At 36.8% G+C, this 26961-nt stretch overlaps 1 protein-coding gene across 3 annotated transcripts in view; it reads right to left on the bottom strand.

Annotated features, from left to right (window-relative positions):
- cntn5 (contactin 5) overlaps positions 1–26961 on the bottom strand; it is a 113741-nt gene that overhangs the window by 6280 nt on the left and 80500 nt on the right. The window contains exons 9-18 of one of the 3 annotated variants that reach the window (XM_084950056.1): positions 25449–25630; positions 21607–21743; positions 21324–21453; positions 18656–18800; positions 14776–14903; positions 14219–14394; positions 12752–12872; positions 10006–10164; positions 7055–7204; positions 6313–6383 (exon numbers count right to left, since the gene is read on the bottom strand). In XM_084950056.1, coding sequence (XP_084806182.1) covers positions 6313–6383; positions 7055–7204; positions 10006–10164; positions 12752–12872; positions 14219–14394; positions 14776–14903; positions 18656–18800; positions 21324–21453; positions 21607–21743; positions 25449–25630 — 1399 coding nt within the window. Of the gene's footprint in view, positions 1–6312; positions 6384–7054; positions 7205–10005; positions 10165–12751; positions 12873–14206; positions 14395–14775; positions 14904–18655; positions 18801–21323; positions 21454–21606; positions 21744–25448; positions 25631–26961 lie in introns of all 3 variants that reach the window. The other 2 variants (XM_084950057.1, XM_084950054.1) reach the window with 2 other exon arrangements.

The raw sequence follows: 26961 nt of genomic DNA, 5'->3' as shown, positions 1-26961 counted from the left end.
AGCTGCAGTAAGTTACAGTAACAAAGAAGTAGAGAAATTCTTTTCAATCAGCAACACACAGAGGGCCCAAGCTTCAAGAACTTTTGAGTTTAGGGTGTAAAAGCGCACTTTGGTCTGCTTTTGACCACCTACACCTGACACAGCTGATGAGAAAGAATTCTGTAGTGCTACAGCTTATGTCACGGTAGTATAGTTAAATGTGGTTTACCTCTTTGTTTCTGGTGCTCAATAAAAAATTAGATAATCTTACAGTTATGTCTTCTCTATGCAACAGTGCACAATTTTATTTGCTTTGCAAATCATTCCCACTGTTGTGCCACATGTAGAATGGAAGTAGAAATAAAAGTTTATTCTTGTATAAAAAATATATAACTTACGGTTATCAAAATTCATTTTGTAGTTTTTAGGAAAATTTTAACATTTTTTCCAAAACATCGCTGCAATCAAGCATACAGACTATGCACACCTGGACTGTAATTAGAACTGCACACCTCCAGGTGTTACTGTGGTCAGACATGTTCAGAAGAAGATGGAGTGTGCAGCTGTTTTCCCTGGTTGCCCGGTGTTGTGAATGGAAACACAAGGGGGAAACTGACATGAATGGTTTGTTTTGAGGAAATTATCAGTGGAGAAATCATTTCTAACGGATCTACATGTTTTTCAACAGACTTCAATGTGCGAACCGTAACAATCTGTCAAGAACACGGCCGATTACTTACAGTAGAATAATTAATCAAAATGAAAAGGTTGGTGAACATAAAAAAAACAGGTTTGGGTATTTTGCAACAGTCAGGTGTTTGATTAATAACTTTTGGAGTGAATGCCTGTATTTGTGGCTTGACACTGGGAAACACTGCTTGTTAGAAACTTTATAATGTGTACACACAGAAGGTGTAGTGGGCCAATAAAAGCAACAATGCCATGATAAGAAACTGTATGTGTTATTTTTGTGATGTGCTGAAAGTGGACAGATGAACCTTTATCAGTGGAAATAAGTATGGAAAAAAGGAAAAACCTAATTGTCAGTTGTATATATAGAACACCAGGATCTAAGATTGAGATATTTAAGGATAATATGGAGGACTTATTTACAAATATAAATCAGAAAAGAATGTTTATTTGTGGGGACTTTAATATTGACTTATTGAATCCAAATCATAATAAGGGTACAGAAGAATTTATTGATTCCATGTACAGCATTGGTTTATTTCCACTGATAACAAGACCGACCAGAATAACATCTCATTGTGCAACTCTATTAGATAATATATTTACAAATATAATAGAAGGAAATATAAAAAGTGGGCTGTTAATCAATGATATAAGTGACCATTTACCAGTCTTTGCATCTTATAATTGCCATTATAAAGTGAACAACGATGGACATAAGATTATTTACAAAAGAATAAGAACAGAGAAGACATTAAATTGTCTTAGAAATGAACTTTTAAAGCAAGATTGGAATATTGTATATGAACAAACAGAAGTTAATAAAGCTTACGAAGGATTTTTAAGAACATTTAACACATTACTTGATAAAAACTGCCCAGTAATTGAAATCAATAGGAAACACAACTATGCAGGAAGACCATGGATGACAAAAGGACTACAAAATGCCAGCAAAAAAAAGAATACTCTATATCGAGAATTCATAAAAAAGAGAACAATAGAAACTGAAATGAAGTATAAAACTTACAAAAATAAATTAACTAATATAATGAGATCCTGTAAAAGAGAGTATTACATTAAAAGGTTAGAAAACAATAAAGATAACACAAGAGATATATGGAATGTATTAAACAGTATAATCAAAAATGAATCAAGGAATAATGATTACCCTGGGTACTTTATAGAAGGGACAAGAAGTATTAATAACATGGAAGAGATAGTAAATGGCTTTAATGAATTCTTCGTAAACATAGGGCCAAAACTGGCAGAAGAAATAAAGGTTGATGGAATAGAAAGGGACACTGGTGAAAATATTGAAAGGAATAGTAGCTCAATGTTTTTAAGAGCAGTGGAAGAGAAAGAGATTTATGACATAGTTAGAGGACTTAAGAACAAAACCAGTACAGACTGGAATGATATTGATATGGTAACAGTAAAGACTGTTATTGATGGTATTGTAAAACCATTAAAATATATATTCAACTTGTCGTTTCAAAAAGGAGTTTTTCCACAAAAAATGAAAGTTGCTAAAGTTATTCCCATTTACAAAACTGGTGAAAGGCATCATTTTACAAACTATAGACCAGCGTCAATACTCTCCCAGTTCTCTAAGATACTGGAAAAACTCTTCATAAAAAGATTTGACAGTTTTGTGGAAAAATATGAATTAATGACAGATAGTCAGTATGGGTTCAGAAGCAACAGATCAACAGCTTTGGCACTGATAGATTTAATGGAAAAGATAACGGAATGTATGGATAATAAGAGGTATGCGCTTGGCGTTTTCTTAGATCTAAAGAAGGCGTTTGATACTGTTAATCATGAAATTCTATTAAAAAAAACTGGAAAAGTACGGGTTTAGGGGAGTGGTTTTGGAATGGTTAAAAAGCTATGTAGGGAATAGGCAACAATATGTACAAATAAATGAATATAAATCTAATTTGATGGATATAGCTTGTGGAGTACCTCAAGGTTCAGTACTGGGTCCAAAAATGTTTATTATGTACTTAAATGATATCTGCAGAGTATCGGAGATTTTAAAGTTTGTAATATTTGCAGATGACACAAATATACTGTGTTCAGGTGTGGAATTGCCACAGGTTTTGGGGATGATCACACAGGAATTAACGATATTAAAGAAGTGGTTTGATATAAATAAATTATCATTGAATCTAGATAAAACCAAATTTATGTTGTTTGGAAACCAAAAGAAAAACATCAAAGTAGAAATATGTGTTGACAATGTATATTTAGAAAGAGTAAATGAAATAAAATTTCTTGGGGTGATCATTGACCACAAGCTCTGTTGGAAGCCACACATTACTTATGTTCGGGGGAAATTGGCACGGGGCATTGCCGTCCTGGGGAAAGCAAAGCATATGTTGGATCAGAAAGCACTGCACATTTTATACTGTGCTTTACTACTGCCATATATGAGCTACTGTGTAGAGGTCTGGGGAAACACATACAAAAGTAACACACAAACAATAACTATAATACAGAAAAGGGCCATTAGATTAATAAATAATGTAGGGTACAGGGACCATACAAATGCACTCTTTGTCAAAATGCAAGCTATTAAATTCCAAGACTTGGTGAAGCTTAAAACAGCGCAAATAATGTATAAAGTAAGAAAAAAATTGCTTCCCAAAGAAATCTGTAAATTGTTCATAGAAAGAGAAGGTGGGTATAAGTTAAGAGGGAAATGGAATTTAAAAATACAAAGTGCTAGAACAACTTTAAAAACGATGTCTATCTCAATTGCAGGAGTTAAATTATGGAACAGTCTAACAGAAGAAATAAAAGACAGTAAAAACATAAAACAGTTTAAAGTAAAATATAAAAACCTAATTTTAAATAAGTATAAGAATGAAGAAAACGGGGTTAACCCAGGACGGTAATGATGCTGGTAATGGTGTTGTGGTTCTTTTTTTGGTTTTTTTGTTTTGGTTTGTTTGTTTTTCCATAAATTGTGTATCTGCAAATATACACATTCTGTATTTTTCATATGAAAGAAACTATACTGTGGTGGGGCTTGCTAATTTCTTGTTTTTGATTTATGTATGTTTTGTTTTGTTTTGTTTTACTTTTGTTTCATATGTTGTTTGTTTAATTTAAGACAAAAAAAAAATTTAATGAATAAGAGGTAAAACTTGAGGGGGTAGGGACAAATAAGTAAATACTTCTGCCTACTCCTTTTCAAACAAACAATGGAACGATATTTTGTAATGATTGTGAAGGCACATGTTTGAAATGTTTGAAATAAAATGAACTGAACTGAAGATGAACAATGAATAAATAATTCAGGTTTCAGGAGCTTTGTATTTCACAAAAGGAAACGATAAAAACTTATATGAACTCAACACTTGTGCTCTCAGCAGGTAAGCCTTGATTGTGGGTAAAACACCTGGGCCTGTGGCCCAGTGTTTTGATTCTATATTATTGTTTATTGGGCTGTTTTCCTTTTGGTTCTTGGCTTATGACTACTGGTGTTTTGGTTTCTGTTCTATATTTCTTAGCTTGTGTATTCCTTTGCCTCCTGTCTCTCCTGTGTATTTTGGTTCTAGCTTTCCAGTTTAGGTTTTCTGTTTGGTTTTGTTTTGGTCAGCAATAAAGCTGCCTTCAAGCTCACGTTTTGCCTCCGTGAGTCCTGCATTTTGGGTCCAATTCCTGCCTGCCACACAGCACACCATGACACATTCTTGGTAGTTGGCCACTCTACCAATTCATTATTGAGTTGTCTTCTTTCACTTTGGTGCACATGAAGTCACAAACAGCTAGAACTGAAGAAGTAACCTCAGTGTTTTCAAGTTCATCCTTCAACTTATGCCTACATGTAAATAGAGCCCTGCTGTTTATGAACTATGGCCTTTGCACATTTTCTAAAGACATTTTAATTTTGGAAGTTTTAAGTGAGTAGAAAATGTCTAATGAGTTATATTTGTGCACTACATAATTTGATAAAGCTGAGTCACCCCTCATCTTGTTACCATTTTGCTTCCAAGAAGCCAGACTTTCTTGTAAAGTTAAGTTGTTTTTACTTTCAAAGTTTTCCTTTGGACATTGGCTGCTTTTTCCATCATTTTTTGGCCTAGTCCTTGTATCTGAACATTTTAAGAGGAATGTTTCCCTTTCTTGGTTAAGCACTTAACACTGACCTATGTTGTGTTATATGACCTTATATACTCAAGCACAGAAAAGTCACCTGAATCGAAAGATGAACCAGTTCTGTGTCTAGACATTCCGTAGCAAAAACAACATATCCATGTACGTTAGCACATTTCCAATTTTTCCAATTAAAATATAAAGAAATGAGAGGTGACTCTCCACTTTTGCACAGTGCTGTATCCCAAACTTGGTTCTTACAAAAGGAAATGTAAAACCTTGTATTAGCAGGATAGTGTAATCACAGGTACTATTAATTTGTTCTATACAAGAGTCACAACTTCTCTAAGATCTCGTTTTATTTTTTCGAGCTGCCGAAACTTTTGTCTATGTGTTAATTAGATCTCACGCTGATGGTTCTGGGAATAGCATGACAATCAAATACAAGTCCCTAAAAACACACCGAGCGTTACTGCAGCTAGTCATCGCATCTCACCTCAAGTGAATGCAACTGACTGGAAACGAATGCAATCATCTGTGTATCGTGAAACCATCAGACCATTTCCTTCAAGCTTAGAACCACAAGGACTACCGTCATCCATCAACCATGCTTTATCCTCCTTAATAATGTCTGACAAGTATTCCCAGGAAGTGAAGTTTTTTAGGATGAGCAGCACATGCAGCTCATGTGATGGCAACATCTACATGATTATTAGATGATATGCATTTTTTTTTCTTTTTAGTAGTCACTGTTAAACAGTGAATAAAGTCAGAAATGTACTTAGTGATGTTTACAATAAACCTTCTTGCAGTGGGCTCGTTTTTACTCTCGGATTACATTACTGATTCTCATCATGCTGTTTCAGACGCGTCTAGGCGATGATAAATTTCCTTACACAGAGTCCCATTATCACATTTTTAATCCTAGTGAGTAATACTTCCTCAAGTTAAATGATGAATATTTACAGGCTATAGATGTCTTCTTATGTTTACTCATGTAAATGATCCTAAAAATAATCATCATGATGTGCCTTTATGCATGTGGGTTTCCACTACCAGAGGCACTGCTTTGTTCTACAGGGTCACAAGAGAAAACGAGAGGCACTATTTTATGAATCCAGAGAATAAAAGTAAACTTGGAGATAAGATAATAAAAATGGTATTAATATTTCTAAATCCTTTTGGGGTAACATTTATTATCAGGGTAACTTTGACTTGCACTGATTATTGCAGTCATTATTCCTTCTTCTTCTATCTTCAATCTGGCCTCAAGACATTGACAAGCTTTTTATAAGATTCTGTAAAAACAGGAGTATGTTTATATATTTAGCATCTTGAATTTCAAAGAAAAATCCTTCTATATGTTATTTATATGCCATTTCTGCTTATCATTATACGGTCTCAGAGGAATTCCAATGTTTGGATCTTGTGCTCGTGAGAAGTATTATTTTTAAATTAAGGGATTTGCCTTTAACACATTTAATTCAACCGTTTATTTTGCACATTGTCAAACTTGAGTGAATTGGACAGAAAACCTACCTCCCACGAGATGACCAGTTCATGTCTGCGCCCATTTCCTCCACTAACGTTTGATGGTGCCACTGATGGGACTGTGGAAAACAGAGGTTAGCACTGACTACAAAATCTCCTTTTTTAAAACTATAGTCAAAGCATCAGAAAACAGCTAAAAAAAACTACCTTATTTGGTGGCTGTGCCTTCACTGAAACATCTGTCAATCAAAGTGAGAGCTATTGTAGGGTTCCAGTGCTGTGTTTTGAACTGGAACCTATTTGTTGACATTTAGATCACGTATTGTAACTTTGGGATGGATTACCACAACTGTGCGTAGATACAGCTATTAGTCTGTTAATTACGCTGAAGAGATGGGACAGATTAAATAAGCCACTTTGAAATGACCACTGACCTTTATAATTATTGCATTTTGTAGACGGAAAATGAGCAGTTAGTGAAGCAGCACAGTGAATTTTTGCTCACCGTAAATGCTATATTTTGCTGTGTTGTTGCCTTGGAGCTTTAAAAGCCTGGCTGCTTTTACAGAAACACTAGACTTGTTGAAATTCACATAAGCAGCTTACTTTCAATGTCCTCCCCAATTAAAATAGAGTACATAAACAGTGGGAATACAACATGGTTCTGAAGTGGCATATGGGGACAGCAGCTAAGCTCTCTAACAGCAATAAGTTATCAACTGGATTTTGAATTGACTATAATAAATATAATTGTGCTCTTACAGCTGATGTCTGTCAAAATCTGTATTACCTGCTTCTTTAGTTCTAACTCCTCTCGAAGGTGCACTAGGATCTCCGGTCCCAATTGCATTGGTGGCCACCACTCTAAATTCATATTCCACCCAGGGGTTGAGCTCCACAGCCATGGCTGACTCCATGTCTCCTGTCACTGGCTCTGGGTCTGCACACAAGAGTATTTCCTGTGTGTTTATTTATTCAGAACAACGTTGCAGCTATAGCACTTCAGTTTTCCTTACGTACAGTATATAATAGGTAAGTACCCTAAGTGCCAGCTTAGCGCTTTAAAGGTGTTTGCGGAAAGCACATTGAATAAATCAGTAAGGTATCATATGCCTTTTATAAAATCCTCTCCAAAGAATAGTATAGCTTGCAATAAACAGAAATAAAATGCAACCAGGAGAGGCCAGAGTTTTTTTTTATGGCCAAACAATCAAAGGTTTTGACTTCAATCATGCAACTAAGTAAGTGTTTCACTGTGAAAAGCCACTGAAACAGGCAAGAAGTGGCACAGATCTGGAAGAGCAACACAGGCTGGATTGTGGCCTACAAAATGTTTTTTTACAAAGTCTGATGACAAAGTCTACATATGAAAACATACTGTGCATAACATTTCTTAAATCTAATCCTGTCAAACTGTAGAATGACATAAAAAAGGGTCACAATTTATGCCTATATGCAAAATGTCAGTGTTGGGAGATTTTAACCGGCCTTTCAGTTAAAAACTAGTGTGAACTGAGCCAACAAAAGATTCCTTTGTTCTTATGGACTGTACAACTTATTTATCATCCTCACAGATTCACTGTGACTTGTTATATTTTCACACCAGGTGGTGATGTTACACAATTTGCTTTAAAGGTGATATATGGCATTCTGATGCATTAACAACAGCTTAAAACGTTACACAGAGTGAAGGTGATTTCAACCATTTTTTGCAGTTTCAGCAGAACAAACCAATGCAATTAAATTACATCCTCAGACTAAAGGAAAAAAAATCTGATTTTATGAATGTATTTAGAATAGAATTACAAGGAGATAATGCAACTAATCTAGTTGCTTCAGCACTGCCATAATCAAGCGTTGTCAATATTGATCCTGCAATAACAAACAAACATTGACTGAAAGCATATCCATGTCACAAATGAACCAGAGGTCTCTAAAGCAGTGGAGCTTACACTCTTATCATTCACAGCGGCTCACAATGAGATCACTCTGTCAGGCAGGCTGCTCTCCAAACATGAGCTGATAACTCTGTTTGTAAGGAGCAGGAGCTAAAAACCCAATCCCCTTCATGCTAATCTTAACAAGTTCAACACTGACAATATATCAGAGAGACCTAATTGTGCTTTATCAAATTAAATGTAGTTGAACAGACATGATGTGAGAGGAGGGTATACAAAGTATGATTTATATATCTGTGGGGATGAATCATTATCACACCTTAAACTCTGCTATAATTATCACACGCTATATTAAGATGGATTACACACGACGCTTAGCAAGCCTTCATTCTTTAATGCTAAGTGATAGTAATTGATGGCTATTCCATGTAGTTACAGAAGAAAAGGATTCCTTTCTAAGCACTGAAAGTACGTTTTTTACTAAATGAACATAGATCGGTTTTATAATTCAAGCCCAAAAGGTTAATTTCCTACTTACTGCTGACATGACACTGACTAAAATTCACACCAGTGACATTTGATATGTGCTCAAATGACTTTCTGCTGAGCACCTCTGAACAATAGCCGAATTCAACTAGAAAATGACAGAAAACTGTGTTTCATGTTCTTTATTAAGACCGACTAGCTGTCGCACTACAGCACCAGCCTCAAAGACTGAAACAAACGGGCACATCAGCCACATCTCCTCCTTCGCTTAGTGTCTGCAGGAAGATGAAGTGACTCTTGCTCAGCACGCACAAGGCAAGGAGCAAAATGAAATTACCCTTTTGAAAACAGTGGTATGAGTGCAAGAGGGAAGGGTAATATGTTGTATTAGTTAATAAGTGTTCTTATTTAAACTTGTACTACTGTACTACTACTTGGTAAGACAGTATTTCTTTTTAAAGCCATAAGCATTGTCAGGATATGACGGTGCTATTTTGTTGGAAACTGCAGTTTCAAAAAATAGTCAATTCCAACAGTCTCATTTTAACTTTACTGGAAAAAATAAGCATGTTTACAACTTGACATAAATGATCCCCATAGTTAATTTTAGCCTAAGACATCTTCATAGATATCGACTTTTAACATATCTTCTTGTGATTTGTTTAATTGTACTACTATACACGACAAGAGCATTTTTAAAGCCTTCTAAAATTAAAAAATTAAAATATTTAATATTACAGTTAGTTAAAAATGCACTTGCTAACCAGGTTATCTAGAAACAAATTCACCAACTTCCAAGGTGCAAGGAGAAAAGCACTAAGCCTGAAGAGATAAAACTTGAACACAGACAGTAAGCAGTCATACACAGTCGAAGAGGTAAGTTCAGCTGCATATTCATGACTCACATGGACAAGCAGATAAACTAGAACTAAAATAAACTCGGACTGCACTGGAGTGACTTCATTCTCTGTTAGGCATAGCCTTCATTCAAACACTTGAATGAATGAAACAGTGAATACGATCAATTTGCTTCTTATTTATCCTATCCTATCGTGTCCTATTCCTACTGTTAAAAATCTCACACGTAGAAGGCAATGTTTACATGGGCATCAGAGAGCACTGTTTTCATAGTTTTTTCTATAGCAACTGTTTAAAACGAGGAATTCAAACTTTTAATATAAGCAAGAGAAGATTACCAAAGAAAATTGTATTTGTTTCTCTTGAAAACAGTAACCTTGATCTAGTTGGATTGATTCTCTATCTTGGTATAGAACTTTGGGCAGGATTACGACCTTTGTATATATCCTCACATTAACCTCCCAGATCTACAGGCTGCAATTTGCTCCTTATTGATTACCTGTTTTGACAGTTTGCCAACCTAATGAAAATGGGCTTCGGGCCTGTATATTATAAGTGCTGATAGGGCTGTGGTTGTCGACGCCACGTGTCCACGACAGAGTGGCTGTGGTGTCTGTGATCTCCTCCACTATCACCACTCCAGGTGGTCCGGGGGGGCCTGGTGGAAGAAAAAGGAGACACAGATAAAACATGTTTGAAAGTTTAAAAGAAAAACGCTTCTGAAATGGCCACGCAAAAAAGGAAAAAAACAAACAATCATCAATCTTTGCTGCTGTTTGAATCAATTTTTAAGCTGGCCCATTGTGATGTTTTCATTATGGGCTGTTACAATTAGATACACTAATGGATGCAACTGCGGAAGCATTAGGAGGGAAATGCAGCTGTGCGCGTATGGTGACAAAACCAACTCCCTGTTGTAATCTTTACACAAACAGACACCAGACAAGAACACAACATACTAAACTGACTAAAGTGAAGCAGGATGCAGGTTGACACAGATTCATTGCCAAGGATTTGATGATGATTAAGGGATAGTGACGCTTCCTTTTTTTGATTTTTGGAGGGAGTTTGCCAGTTCTGCTCAGCGTGACTGGATGGCAGGCCTTCCTCTGTTTTAATACAGCTGAACATATGTTTACCTAAGTCTTCGGAGGTAAACGTATACTGCAGCTAAAGCAAACATCTAAGGACTCTAGAGGGAACAGCTGTAAATGAAAAAGCAGGCAGGTGGCGCGCTCAGTGAAAATCAATCTACTGTGTCCCCCCAAAAGTGCCCATGAGAAAGCTACACTGCAAGGGCCATTTTTTTGCACTGTGGGATCCAAATAATTACTGTCATAGACGTCTATCTGGAATGTTTTGCCAGTGTTTGGGCAGTGAATGAGTTGATTTCTATTAGCTACAGCTAGTTAGCAGCTTAAGCTTTGACAGGTAGGAGACAACTTACTGTTTATTTTATGTCCTTTCTTATTAATAGTATATGATATTTAAATGTTGTATCTGCAGATGATGCAGATGCTTAAAATAACAATTTGAATTGTCGATGTTTTGCATCTTGGAAACAAAGATATTTTCATTACATATAAAAAAAACTGAAGTCTGCATGCAAATAACTGCATCAACTCAAAATTAATGTGAACGATACATGCTAGCCATTGCCAGTGATAAATACCATCCTTTCTGCAGATGTGCAGTTGACAAGACAAATATCCACCTATAATGATGTCCGGGGGATGCATGCTTCTCTACCATGTTTTATATTTTTTGTTATTAACTAATGCATTTGTTTTGTTTTGTCAGCTGTAATGAAAACATATTAAACTGTGGCTCATAACTAGGGATGCATATTAAATCGCATATTTTACATACTAATAATAGCACCGATAATATTTCATTTCTAGGGAGCTGTGTTGCAAATCCTTCCCCGTTTTTCATCCCAAGTTACCTGTCTGATTGCTCACCATAGGTTTTCTAATAAAAGTGAAAAATCCACAATGTCAAATGAAGAAAGAAAAAAAAAAAAAAAAAAAGAAGTAAAATAACGTTGTACTGGGTTTTAGTGGAGTTTCTGTTCATATTTCCTCTCCCTTAAAGAGTAACTTTCTTTCAAACCATCTCCCCTCTGATTGGCTGGCTGTCAAAAATGTCACACAACTGGTATGGGTTACTGCCATAAGCCTGAGATGACCATATTAATGACACAGCATCCCTACTCAGTGACATCTTTACATATAAGCGTAGTAATAATTCTTTAGCTGAAGGTTAAAAAGATGACTTCATTATTTGAAATTGTGACTATTAAATATGAGCATCAACCATTGTAATTGTTATACATGAGAGAAAATGAAACACATTCGAGGTTTACTTTAAACCCCAACACTAACAGTTTGAGTCTACCTGCACACCAGTATTCCAGTGACTATCACCAACCACTGATATTAAAGTATTGCCCGATTATAACACAGACAATCAACAGGCAAAGCTTAACTTGACATAGATTTGCTTTCATTATAAATATTCCTGCCATCTCCCATGAAAACTCCTCAGGCAATGAGGCTTAAATAGTGTCACTCATAAAATGATGATTAGCCTGACAATGCGTTAATGTGTCATTACAACAGTCAAAAAAACAAAAAGCCCAGAACTTGCATGGGCAATTTTCAGCAACAATCAAAAAATAACCAACGCATTTGATCACTAGACATTTCAGTCAATCTATTTAACAGCACATAGCAAACCTGTTCATGCAGATGCAACATCTGTTGAGGACATTCACCATGATAATGTAAAATTAGTAGAAATGATCAAAAAGGGGCAATAATGTGGAAGTAGTCTTGGCACAATTGTCCCCAGCAGGAGCAAATCTCTAATGATCACTGTAATTAACCAACTTCCCAGATGAGCTGCACTTGTAACAAATTGGGCTAATTTAATAGATTCCCAGAAATTGTTAACATTATTTCAGAGAATTACTAACAGCTTTAAAGCACTGGCTCACTAAATTTGAAAGTCTGTCTTGGGCCCACATGTGCCCATATGTTCATCGAGATAGTTTTTCATTATGTCATTGTTCCTGTTCACCTAAAAGCTAGCCAAGTGGCACGGTGACTTGGACTAAATTCTCCAAGAGTGTGCAATACGGTAATTCTGTACTGCAGTTGTGGATTAGTTCAAGAGAAGCAGTAAGTCGCCAGCAATAAAGAGCGCGCAAGACGTCACAGTGTACTGCCAGATAACAAGCTTACCTCGCACAAGAAGTTCTGCCTCTGCAAATACAGTGTCAGCGCTGGTCTGGGCTCTGCACCCGTATTTCCCAGCATGCTTCAACAAAATGTTCCTAATCATCAGATCCACTGTTGAAGACTGCTGCAATTGGGAAAGGAAAGCATTAAAAAGTTAGGCATTAGGCAAGCCTAAATGTGCTCGACACAAAAAGTGTGATTCCTTTACATCTTGTAGAGGCTCATGTGGCTTGAAAAATTCCTGTTTAATTCAGGTGCTTGCTTGGTGCTACATTCTTCAGCTACCCGTATTTTCTCTCTGCTGAAATGAGAAATGCCTAAGGCAAGACTGGGAATAATTCAAAGTCTACAGGCAGCTGTTTAGCAGGAAACCTGATTAAAATTACAAACCATGCATCAGCCAGGCTTCTGTTGTGCCTGTAAAGAATTGTCACTGCAAATACTTCCTCCCTAGAGGACAGGTTGTAGCAGAGGACATATCAGGGCAGATGTGATTTTAACATCCTCTGTTGATAAAGGAATAGTGACATGAACAGGACTCCCTGCTAGTAGCTTGCTGATTTGTTTTCAACTTTAACATTTTATGGTTGGTCACAATTATGGTGATGTTGCACCTTGAGGCAGAAAATTATATATTGATCTATTGATCATCAATTGATCTGCTGGTCCTAAACAAACAAGTGAAACATAGAGGTCAGAAGCGGTCCAGCAAAAATAACAAAGATAAATATGAAGAAGGTGAAAAGACAAGGTTAGCGAAACAGTCCTGTAGCTGAGGGAAGCCAAAGGTTACATTTCTTTCTGTGTATATTCTGCTTTTGCTGGTACATCGCATATAAAGGATCATTGATCCTGTATACCCTGGTCAATTCTAGAGGATAAAAGTCAAAGAGAAGATACTGTGCTATATTAACTCTAGATGGGAATAACTACCGTGTACTTGCTGTGAGCAGAATCTTAGACTTTGCCATAACCAAGCCAAGCTTGTCAGCTTTGAAGAAAAGCTGACAATAGCCTTACCTCTCATACTAAATCACTGGTGACCCTGATAAACCTTCAAAGCTGAGCCAGTATGAGTCAGTGTCTCATTTTCACAGTTCACAGGTGAAATTTAAAACAAAAGGACTGTCTTTGATATGCATAAATGGGTTATTTATTGACTCGCTTTGATGATACCACAAGGCTGTCTGACCTTTGGCGGACCTGATTCTTTTTCAGGTGTAACAAGTGTTCGGTTCAGTAGGAATACTGGTAGGAAAATTAACTTAAATAGGTTGGTTGACAGGCTCAATGAATGTGGAAAAAAACAGAACAAATTAAACAAAAGGCAAAAAAGCCTTCTGTTTACACAGAACATATGCATAGTTATGCAGATAATTAGATAGACAGAGATAAATAGTTAGATAGGAACAAAAGCAAATGTGTTAAAATTGCTGTTAATAGTACTATTGCTCTTACTCGGGCTCTTACTGTTTGGATGTATTCAAAGTGGCCACCGTCATACTGAAAGTTGATTGGTTTCTGGTTGAAGAACCACTGGAAAGCCACATCCAGTGACGTGTCATGTGTCGCCTTGCAGCTCAGCACCACACTCTCCCCGACAGTCACCTCCACTCTGCTCGGGCTAAGCACCACACGCATGGCCTCTGAAAGCACAAAGCTGCTGCACTGTCACCTCAGGCTAACGGAAGGCAGTGCATTTAACTGTGACATCAGAGGCAGAGCAATCACGGGAACCCAAGCCTAACCTGGGCAAAAACACTCACCTTTTGTCAGATAAATATCCTGGTTAGCTCTGTTCTAAACTGTGCGCAGTGCAGCTATGAGACATACTATTACACGGCTAGAGTGTGTCCTTGTAATATGATTCTTGAATGTGAGAGGCCTTCTTCACGGCTGAGCAAGCACAATAAATTCCCTGGCACCCGAGCAAAGGTGGGGAGGAAAAAATGACATTGGGGACTGTTTACTGGTGGCCGACTTGTGCTAATTTGGCAGAAAATAAAGGCCTTCAGGGCATCGCTTACCTTTTACCCACAGTATGGCAGTCATCTCTGCCGAGCCCAACTGATTCTCTGCCCGGCACACATAGTTCCCCTCATCCGCTCGGCTGGAGTTAACAATTTTCAGAGTGTTGTTCCGTAACAGCATAATCCTATAAGAAAGGACACAAAAATCAATACTGGTATGAGAAACAAATTCACATTCAAACAACAAGTTCAAGCATGAGGTTATATGTTTTGGGGTTGTTCGGGTTACAAGAATAGTAACATTCACTATCGGTAAGAGCATATGCAATCTCATGAGATATGCTTGAAATACTAACAACTAGATCTACATCTTAAAGTTGTTTATATAACTCGATTTCAACAAACTATGAGAATAAACACATGAAATAAAGATTAATCATAGTAAAAATGTGAAAATGAATTTGATTTTTTGATACCACTAAATAGCTCCACCATGCACAGGATTAAAGGGAAATGCTTTTAAAGATAATGAGGGCAAGGTTTTGATGTCAAGAACAGAGAAAGTTATTTCTCTGACTTTCAATTTCACTACAATGCTTTGCTATATTTAATCTTTAAAAGAACACAATCAGCTGCAATTTATTCTAATTGCAGAATAATTTAAAAGTCACTGATGAAACATTTCAGTACAAAATCTGCAGAGAACACTACACAAAGTACAATAATAAGAATAGATGACAAGATTCTTTGTTAGGTATACATAAATAGTGCATTCATCTTACAGACTGCTCATGGTAGCGCCAGAGAAACCTTAAATGTTCATTTAATGTATCTAAAGCAAAAACTGTCAAATGCAGATGTACATGTCACCAAGCTGCCCTCCTTAAATACACACCGGAGACACAAAAAGAAACAGCCACAGCTCTCCCTTCTCCAGTTGAAAGACAATAGTAATTAGGTTTTAACATTTCTCTCTGAGTTGTAAATAACAGCTGGAAAATGCATTGGTTGACATAAGATAGCTGTGACTGTAACTATATACAAAAAGCCTGAAAGCAGGTGTGTGAGCAGATGGCTATAGAGCAGGATTCATGTTAAAGTATGGCATTGTGACCATGTTGTGATCATGTCACGCTGCTCTCTAGGGCAAACCGATTCCTTTGCGATGTTTATGTTATGTCTAATTTTAAACGGGGAGGTGGTTAATACTTTGAAATTATTGTTAGTTTTGTTTTTTCAAATTCTTGCCTTTGAGGCAAGATATATAAAAGTGTATGAACTCGCACCAATGGCAACTGAGGTGCATCCACATACTTTTTCTTTTTAATTAGAAAATTAATTTCACTCATCAAAATAACAAGGGGGTGTGAGGTTTTCCGGTCTTTTGCCGTAATTTAATTCACATTATTTAGCATTCACATTTACAACACTAAGCACTTTCATCATGGGCAAGGTGATTAAAATTGGCAAGGGGATCTTCACGAGGGCGTGACTAAAAAATCTTGCCACACATACACAATTCTGTGGCAATCTGCAGCCAGGAGACATTTTTCAAATTAGCGTAAAATTTTTTTTACATCTGACAAGGACACTGAGGCAGAAAGGACAAGATAGGGAATGCTGGGTAAACAGAATATGTGATGTAAACATAAGAAGATCACAGCTAAACTATAGGATTTGAAAACTTCATCTAAAGAAAGATCTCTGAAGTGAAATAAAACAGATTGCAACAATATACTAATTTACATATGAAATTAGTAACCTATTTAAATTATTTGTGGAAAACATTTTGCAATAATAAAAAATGGTGAAATTATGCTCTTCCTGATTGGCTCTCAAACAAAGTGTTTGTAGATTTCAAATGAGTCTGCCATGTACTTTCAAACTAATAGGATTAATACTTTCTATTTAAGAGACAAAAGCCCTGAACATTAGTGGAAATCCATGTTAATTACAAACCTTCATTAAGTCAGCACAGCTGTCAATGCCAGATAAATGTGACGCTCGATTCCTCCCGGTCTTTCATGAATAGGACGTCTTTACACCCATAAACTCTTTACTATTGGAAATGGCAGAAAATCCTTACAGGAGTCACTCTGACCAAGACCTGCAAACGCATATCTCCTCGTCTCCATTTTGGATTTTTCAGATAGAAATCGTCCTCTCACAAGATTGATCTCCATTTGAACAGCACCTCCCACAAACACACAATTACCTGCTTAACCTACTAGAGCGACCTTAAGTTGCAATGCATAAGATGTCAAATTGTAATTAGATCTGATTCTGCGATTATCAAAACACTGAATATGTTAAGAGAAAATCTATACAAAAATTTGAAACACTGATTGTAGAGCTTATAAAGAAAAAAAACAACAACACCTCACAAATATAGTGAATTATATATTACTAGCAGGGGAAAGATTAGCAATTTCAGACAGTTTATTTGAAGTTAGATATTAAACAAGATTAAGGTTGTGTTGTGATATGAAAAACATCTGCAAAGGTTTGACAAAAACCTTAGCGTCATTAATCACGACCCATCCATCAGTTGCAAGAAAAATGTCAAAAAGAACCCTATGAAGACTATTTTAAATTTAATCGAAAATGAAATAAATAGCACAAACTTCCACTAACCTCTGAAACAGTCCTGATAAACTAATCCCTGAATATTCTTCCACCTGTTAGAGAAAGGAAGATTTGTCCCTGCCTGTTTGAAGGAGCCACATACTGAGGATCTGATTATCAACTGGCTGTCCTTGCTGTGAGGCTGTTCAACAGACTGCTGAATCTTGGCCGATAAACAAAGGTTCCATTCTCTCACTCAAAACTTGAGATGCTCAGCCATGACTGATAATTTCAGCGGCGTCGCTCAGTTTGATTGATAGACCCGCACCTTGCTCAGCCCCCTCTAGGTGCAATGGAGAGATGTTTCTCATAAAAGATGATGCATCAAACTGCATGTGAATTCCAAATGCAATCGTGTGGTCTAAATTGTCAGCATCCTTGAGAAGGAGGTGGGGTTGAGTATGAGTCTCCAGAGCTTTGCCAGTACCTAAGGTGTTTTATTTTAGCAGTGACACTTTATTTCAGTTACAGTAATGAAACTGTGATGTGTTACAACAAGACTTGTAGACAATTCCTCAAGGGCCTGAGCTCCAATGATAACAGTGGAATTTATGCCATAAAACTAGGATGAATAACAATATAAAGATACCGAGGGAGACAAACTTTTCATGACTTCATACATATTTTACAGAGCAATTAACTTTCTCTCATAATATTTTATTCTCTAAACTGTACAGATGAACTAAAAATCGGATTCTATTACAAAAAAGAGCTGCGGCACTGTAAATCTACGACTATTCAAAGAAAATGTATGCTGCCTCTCCCAGTGATAAAAGTGGAAATGAATCATTTGTCAAGTCTAAAAGATTTCTTTCCAAACACTGAAACAATTCTAACAACATATTATTATACAGGCTGCTCTACTTAAGGTAGATTATGTGTTTTACATGTTTATCCTAGTTTTTACACAAATACTTGTACATAATCTTAGGCTTGTGGTGATATACTGTTTAAAAGCAAAAATCATAATTAAGAGTAGAGATCTACCCTACTGATAGACACGCCTGTAACACTGAGCCCCTGTACACAGTGCACACGACATGTATCTACAGTGGTTTTTGAAAACAACCATATCACACCATACACCGTGTTGAACATATGTCACATTTCTAAGTTTAATATGATGACACACACATTACACACTCAAATATCCTAAGCAGAACTATTAGCTCTGAGGTTCTTGCAAGTTGCATGCAAAGGGACAAATGCACAAAAACAATTTAAAAACTCCATGCATTCTAATAAACAAGATCAAAATAAGATATCCAGTATGTTAAAAGTTACTTTCATTTGAGAGTGGTCATGTTTGTACCTTTTATTTGGTATTATCCTCCGGTCTCCTCTCTTCCATGTTATCTGTGGTTTGGGTGATGCCTTTGGTTTGCAATCTAATGACACATCTTTTCCAAGTGTGGCTATGACCCGTATGGGATTGGGGACAAAGATGGGTGCTGATGCTGTGTTAGACAAACAAGATGCACATATTACTTTATATGATTTATAAAGTATATCGAAATATTTCTTTAATAAAGATTCACTACTTTAAGTACTTATTTTAAGGGACATTTGATCATGGATGTAGCTTTAAAACAATCTATGAATCAAATGACTTCTAATAAAATGCAGTATTACCATCTTCTACCAGAATGTAAGCCCCCACTTACAGCAAAATTCCACACAAGCTAGCTGAATAATGTGTTCAGTGGAAATTTGGATTCCTGTTTTATTTTATTTCATCTGAAACTGTTTTCAAATTCACCTGCTTACTTAAGAAATAAAACTAAATAAACAAAACAAAACAAAACAAAACAAACCCCCATATACCTGATGCTTATTGCTGTTTTAATTACTGTGCGATTGCTGAAACTTAAAAAAGTTAAAAGCATAATGCAGTTCTGACTTTTCAGCTGTGGTATTTCAAAGTAATTATTTTAAAAATTCTAGAGGGTTCAGGCTGGCACATCATGACTCAGAACACTGTGTTAATCGAAATTTACTGCAAATTACAAAAACTACAAAACTACAATTTTCATAACAAGTATTACAAGGAGAGCTTTTATGCATACATGTATTCTTTTATTTACTGTGAAATGAGCCACTTTGGCTATGTATTATACACACACACACACATATATATGTATGTATATATATATATATGAAATTTCAATTAATATAAGTGCCATGCAAAAACAAATGAAGCAATAATTTTGTAAAAAAAAGGCTTCAGGCATTAATGTTGTGGTGCTGGCATATAGCTTAGTTACAAATCAAGGCCATCTACAGGCTACAGGGCTTAGTCAACTGTGATTATTCAAATTCTGAATGATGCTTCATAGGTGACATTATACACAATGACAATTCAATCCCATCTGTAGCTACAGGCTGACCTCCTCTCTCCCTGTGACACTTGTGTCTTTGAGCCTCAGTAGCTGTCTGAGTGGCAGAGGTCCCTCTAGACACGAAAGTAGCAGAAAACAGAGCAGTTGCTGTGCGTATTTGTTTTAATCAAAATAAGAGCACGCCTACAGCTGCTGGTGGCAGTACCCGTATTACTTCACCCGCCACGCTCCCATAAGAGCTGGATCGAGGACAAGATCACAGACGTGAGGGCAGCCGCTGCCCCCACATAGCCTCTAGTGATCGCTCATCTGCAGGCTGTTATTAGTCATGTAATCTGTCCTGATAGTGTTTGCTTGTGGACATCTCCACAGAGCACAGGTCACCAGGAAGATGTGCCTGGGGGTTATACTTATGAAAACATTCGTCAACAGTCTCTAAATATCACAAGTGTGACTCTGTCTCCAAGGAGGGCAAAAAGCACCTCCTCGTCAGCACAGATAAAACTTTTTAAAAAAAACAGCACTTTTGGTTCTTGCAGGCAAGCCTTTGAATTTAAATCAACTGAGCAGTGATTGTTTTACACTGGTTTTATACTAATCTTTTAAATATTGGGCAAAAAAACCATATCCACTTGCAGTAAGATTTTCAAAATGCCACAGACTTGCCTTCAAAAAAGGGCAAGCCATACAGACAGTAAATCAAACTGTCCCTCAGGGAAACATGAAAGGGGAATGGGTGTCACAGATGTGTCCCAGTATAGAAAATGACAGGGAGAAAATAGTGCATCAAGACAGAACAGTGGACAGCTATTCAGTATGACTGTTATGTTTTTTACCCAGGAGCCTCAAGAAAGAACACAGCTTCTTTGGCCTTTAATGTCATTAAAGTGCTTCTGATGGAGGTTTTGTTGTGTACAAAAAACCAAACCAGCAACAAGAAAAAGATACATATACTCTGTTAGAAATAATGAGAAAACTTCACCATCAATATATAGACCATGTAGGCCGATATATTAATGGTTATAAGTGATTATTAAGTGATAATAGTAATGACTGACTAATAAATGGCCGATGAAAGTCATGTCCGGATCGAAGATTTGTTTTCCTAAGTAATGGGAGAAGTAATGTAGTCTGGGCTTTGATGACAAACGATAGAGCGAAGATAAGATTCTAATGGAGTCATTAAACTCCATCAAAGAAACCATTGATGTCTTCCTCTTAGTGTTTGCTCCCATTAGTATAAATCTATACCTACAAGTCATTGGTTTTTGTTCTCAGAATAAGGTAGAACTATTCAGGACTCTCCTAAGCTTAATGCTTGCAGACACCTCACTGAATATAACTATAAGAGGCGTTCTTTTATTCATGCCGCCCACCGCCTGGGTTAAATCAGGGACCATTGATTGGCAATCAGCACATCTCACAGTTCAGTGTTCTCCGCTTGCATTTCAGCAACCCGCCCTTACCTATCATGCAGTACCTTATTCAACTGTCAATACTGAATGTCTGCAATTTATTCTTTGCAGACATTCAATAAAACAATATGCAGAAAGGGAAAGTAACATAATTAAAGTAATTCACACCAATCCTTTCTGTTTTTGATACATTCTTTTGCTCAACTTAAATCCATTTAGCTGATACCTAAAATCTGGAGTTCAGCATTAGAGTAGATGGCCGCATATTTGTTTTCTGCAACACACTGGTACATTCCCGAGTCCGCCTGCTGCACTTTGTGAATGGTCAGTTCCCCATTCACTATTTCAAGTCGACCCTGGAACAAAAAAAAAAGAATAAAGGAATATCCCTCCTGGATGCGGAGATAATTTGCAGGATTGTACTGCATATAGTCGATGTGAAGATTCACAAGGATGATTCAGATGTTCCATAGAGCAAAAGAAAGGGTACTGTGAAGTAAAATGGGTACCTGTGATGTCAAGGGCAAACCATTACGAAGCCAGCGATAGGTGGGCCGGGGCCTCCCAATGGCCTTGCACTCCCATTGGAGCTTCTCTCCACTATCCATCTGAGTATCATTAATCATTCTGACCCACTGCGGGAGGGCTTGAAGATAGAAAAAAAAATTACGAATAAGTAATGTATCCTTGAAGTGCACACCAGATACAAGAACATGCATGCATGAATACATCGTCAACGTAAAAGGCTGAATTTTTGATTAGAGTTGAATAAAATCAGTCACTGATTAAAAATAAACTATTACGATTACTAATTTATAAATTAAGTTTCAAATCAGATGTGCCATGTATTTGATGTTTGTGTACATGTTGCTTTTATTAATCTCAGTAATATTTTATGTTTTAATTAGTTAATTTGAGCATTTTAATCTTTAAAACCATCAAGCCTTTTGTTTTTGCATTCTCTTTCATGTACACTAATGTTTTTTATTTGTTGTTTATCACTTAACACAAAAGTCCTCAAATCTGGGCACTCCTTAATGTTTTTTGGTAACATGAAACAGAATAGTATGAAAAAGCAAAAGAGAAGTTTTGATGCATGTACTGCACAACAGATCTATAGCTTATTTTGGGGACAAGAAGTAAGTGTATTAAACCTTTATATTAACTACAGACCATGCAAATTGTTTTTGCATGTATTTTGCAAGAAAAAAAAAGTCAAGCCCAGCTTTTTATTGGGGCTCCGATTTGTAGAAAGCCACTCTCGTAGGGATCACTTTCATGTTTTTGTGTTATTGTCAAGCTAACATGCTCAAAACTGTAGGGAGGTCATAGTAACTGAAGGAAATAAAGAACTAAAACTTATGTCAAGAGGCAGGAGCACTTTTGCACTGAATCAAATCAAATCCCAAGTGAGTAAGCACTGAAGCATTTTTGCTTGTTTGTTTGCTACACTTATTTGTATCATGTATGTCAAAATCTTCTATCTTTCCTTCCACTTTACTGCTGGTCCAAGGCCAAGGCAAACTAAGCAATAAGCAACTGCCCTTCCTGGGGACTAACCATCAGACTTTTCTCTTTTTCTCCACAGCCTACTTTCTTGTGTTCCCAAGGCTCCATCCACATTTCCTGCTCAACTCCATACCTCAGAAAATCTCTCTCACAACTCAAGATCTTAACACTGTATAGGCTGTAGGTTTTTCTTTTTATCTTCTAGTCTCTTTCCATCTTGCAGTTCTGATCTGTGGTTGTGGCTTTTTTAAATTCTTGTACATTTACAAGATTATAAAATATACAAGAACCTTTTACTGGGGCAGGAACATTTTGTCAGTCTTGTGCGGGAAAGAAAATGCTAATCAGCGAGTCACAAATCCAGAGTATTTCTAGTTTATTTTAATCCCTTTTAGCTTGAATGTCTTTCACTCTCAAACAAGACCTTATACGCAAACATCAATATATATATATTAGGGGTGCAACGATACACAAAATTCACGGTTCGGTTCGATACTTTGGTGTCACAGTTCGCTATTTTTTCGATACAAAAAAATGTTCATGCTTTTTTAATTTGTCATTTATTAAAATTATAAATATATTTTAACTCAAAAGTACAGTTTTTAAATGTAATGTTGCTGAAACAACAAAGTAATAAAAAAATAAATATCTGATCCAGAAATCACTCATCTTTGGAAAAGAGAGTTTATTACAGAGAAATGGCTCTTTCCAAAATAAAAGCTATACTATACGCTTCTTCTGGGGTATACTCTCAGCAGCATATTAAACATATCAGGTCCCCATAAGGAGAATCATGTGCTAACGGCTGTCTAAATTACCCGGGTAAAGTTTGCAGCATGCGTGCTTGTTGTTTTTGTCTGCTTCCACTTGTCTTTGCACTAGGGTGATGTAGGCTAAATGTGCAGTTGTATTCATTGTGTTCCCACTAGTGCTGTCAGCGTTAATCTGAAAGGACGTTAACGCCACAACACGGCAAATCTCTGTTAACTAGCTACCGCGGATCGCCCCGTGCGTGGGGCTGGACGGCGTCAACACGTTAACGAGCAAACTGCGCTAACGCAGTAGTTCTCACCCATGTAATTGAGCATTGCGTGGCAGATTCGACATACTGTTTTACTTTTGTCCATGACGCGCTTACCTTCAGGGTCATACTTCACATGAAGACCAAAATAGTTCCAAAGGCCAGATCTGAATGAGGGTGGGGGAGGTTCAATTTGCCATGTTGCAACGAGCTTAGCTTCTGTCTTGCTAGCTTGTGCTGCACTCAGTGGATCTGCGCTCGACAGTGCAGCCTAGGCGGAGTAGTCAAACGCAGATCCACTGAGCTCTCAACACAGACAGCATCGTCAGAAGAAAAGTTGATAAAATAAATTAAAAATTTTGTATTGTTCGATACATATGCGTACCAAACCGAAAGCACTGTATCGAACGGTTCAATATCCATACGAGTATCGTTGCACCCCTAACATATATATGTGTGTGTGTGTGTGTGTGTGTGTGTGTAAGTCTAACCAAAAAGTTGTAATGCTTCTTGTGACAACTTTTTGATGATGTTTTTGGCTTTAGATCTCACTTTAAATATATTTTACTTAGCTTAGCCAAAGCTTATACATATATTTCTGGCATGTTACGTTAAGAAATTAAATCCTCCAAATAATGTCCATATTAGCGTATACTATGACACACCTTCCCAACTTAAATGCTGCACCTTTCACTGTGGTTTATTTCTTGTGCAGTGTGCAGACAGTGTGACACCCACATTATTGAGCTGTTTCTCTCACAATAACATGCCAAGCACGTTCTATTCTTTCCATATGGCACCTTCAGTAGAATACTTTTTTTGTGTGGTTTGATTGAATGATTATGGTCAGAAAGGTCTCCCTCACAATAAAAGTGCAAACTACGAGCTAACCTGTGTAAATTACATTTAGTGTGAGGCTGCTACAAATTAGGCTCGCTATTCTCCTTGTGATGTCAAGAGAATGGAGGTTGCCAAGAAGAACAGGGCCTTGGAAACGTGTCCTACCAAGGTTGAAGCAGTCCATTATCTTGGGCCTAGCACATGGCACAAATACTGAGGAACTGGGAGTCATGCAGCCTCAAAGATAAGTTTATGATCACAGAAGGCGACAAACCAGGCAGAAATTCATTATTAGAAAACTAAAAACTGTTCTTAGGTGAAATTCACCCCAAAATGAATAATCATACACAAACACAAAACAGATAATGAAAATTCTTGATTAAATTTTGCAGTTCTTCAGTCTTTTTTAGATGAGATGTATCATCAATAAATAAATAATAATTGTTAATAATATAAACAATACAGAAAAAAAAAAATCAAATTATGCACCTGGGAGCAAACACAGTAGTCTATTAAGCATCAAATGAACAGGGATGTAGTTTAGAAGAAGACACACTTAAGTTCTCTCTCAGCTCAAACAAAACAACACATTCCTTGCTGTGATGAATCCTTGCTCTTGGATTATCTTGGGTAGATCAATACATAATTATAGCACGGGCTGTTGAGCAAATTCCTAAGGAACAGTCTTCAATTTGAAAACACTAAGTGGCAAAGATTACTTTATGAAAAACGAGTAAAAAATTCAGAAGGACCAAAATAGCAGAGCTGCTGGTTAGACTGTCATTCCTGGAATGAATGAACACTTGTGCTAATACAAGCACATTCTTAGATAATGCATAATAATGAAGTGTGTGTGTGTGTGTGTGTGTGTGTGTGTGTGTGTGGTAGTGGTGGGGTGTTTGCCAACACCACATAATCAAAATGTGCCATTTTTTTCCCTAAACCAGTGAAGACAAAACATGTAAAAATACTTAGACTCACTGTAGACCTGCAGATGTCCCTTGAAAGCAGTGCTTCCTCTTGGATTTTCAGCTTTGCATTCATAAGTTCCCGAGTCCTCTAGTTGAATATTGGGAATCTCTAGCACAGCCTGAGATTTACGGAGTCTTGCTTTCTTGGGGATGTTGCCATTTATCTTCCTCCACGTGATGGTTGGCACTGGGCTGCGAGAAGAAGAAAGTAGCATGGCACACCACAGCATGTAATACAGTAGCATAAATAATACAGAACTACAGTATAAAGTGTACAAGCAGAATTACATACAGTACGATCATGATTCAATTCAGAAATAATAATTTAAAGAAATTCAGACTCAGGGCTTCCTTAAGAAAAGGGACTAGAATAACATGTACCATATGCTCACAGATAAATGATCTTGTAATGACACTTTCAATTGCTCCAATTAATTTAGTCTTTAATAAATTTTAAATATATGCAGCCTGTGAAAGCTTTAAAATATATTTAAACCTTTTGCATCTTCAACTCTCCATCATTTATATCCCTCTTTAATGATCATTGACTTTTGGATGATGAAAACAAGTGGTTTAAAAGTTTGAAGTAAGAATCTTTATGGTGCTTTTGCATTGAACTTTTTTTGACTCATAAAAATGTATACAAATACAAACTTCATGTAAAGAGCTTTAGCAGGGGGACCTTGCGGACACTGCAAGACTAAAATCCATCACAACGCAGTTTGTGTTACCTCTGCTGTTCTTGGTGGGTATGTCCCAACTGCCTTCTGAAACTCCTGCCATATTTTTTGGGCTGATTCACCACGTGATCATCAACACTCCATGAGGCAAGATTTTGTATGAAGCTCTGGATCAAGGGTGATTTATGACTATGTTATATTTCTTCCACTTCTAAATAATTGCAGCAACATTAATCACCTTCTTGCAGCCCATTGCGATATGACCAAAATCTCATATCCCGATATAAGAATTCTATCGTCCCGATAACGATATAAATCACAAAAATGTAACATTTTCTGTAAATTCTGTGAATCTCGGGCAGCTCGTCTTGCGGGAAGTGTTTCCAGCTGCGTGTCATGTAGCTGGAGTCGAGTGTTTTAAACGATGCATGAAACTATACATTTTTAGACATAAGTTGTAAAGGCCGCCGTTTTCTTTGTGAGTATTTATTACACGGCGTGCTGCGGGGAAAAGCCTGTTCTAATGTTTGAGCCTAAGGTTTATTTTTTAGCACCTGGCGGCTCTTTTTTAATTCTCATCCGTAAATAATCTGCTCTTTCACGTGATTCAGTTTATTTTGAAAAGTCTCAACAGGATCTTGAGCTTTATTGTGAAAGGTTTATGTGGAACATAAACAAGCGGACACGCGATGCTGTTACCGTCGTTGTTGCTAACCACAACGCATAAAAACAGGTGCTTGTCCATCAGTAGTGTGGTTATATAAAATATAAGAGAAAGAGAGAACTTTAAGAAATTAATATAGCCACTACAGTGACCATCAAAACGAAGAAAAAAATATTGCC

This window comes from Perissodus microlepis, chromosome 14 (genome assembly GCF_051167445.1).
Source record: "Perissodus microlepis isolate ML-2025 ecotype Zambia chromosome 14, ASM5116744v1, whole genome shotgun sequence".
In the NCBI taxonomy this organism is placed as follows: Eukaryota; Metazoa; Chordata; class Actinopteri; order Cichliformes; family Cichlidae; genus Perissodus; species Perissodus microlepis.
This window is presented reverse-complemented; position numbering and strand designations above follow the sequence as displayed.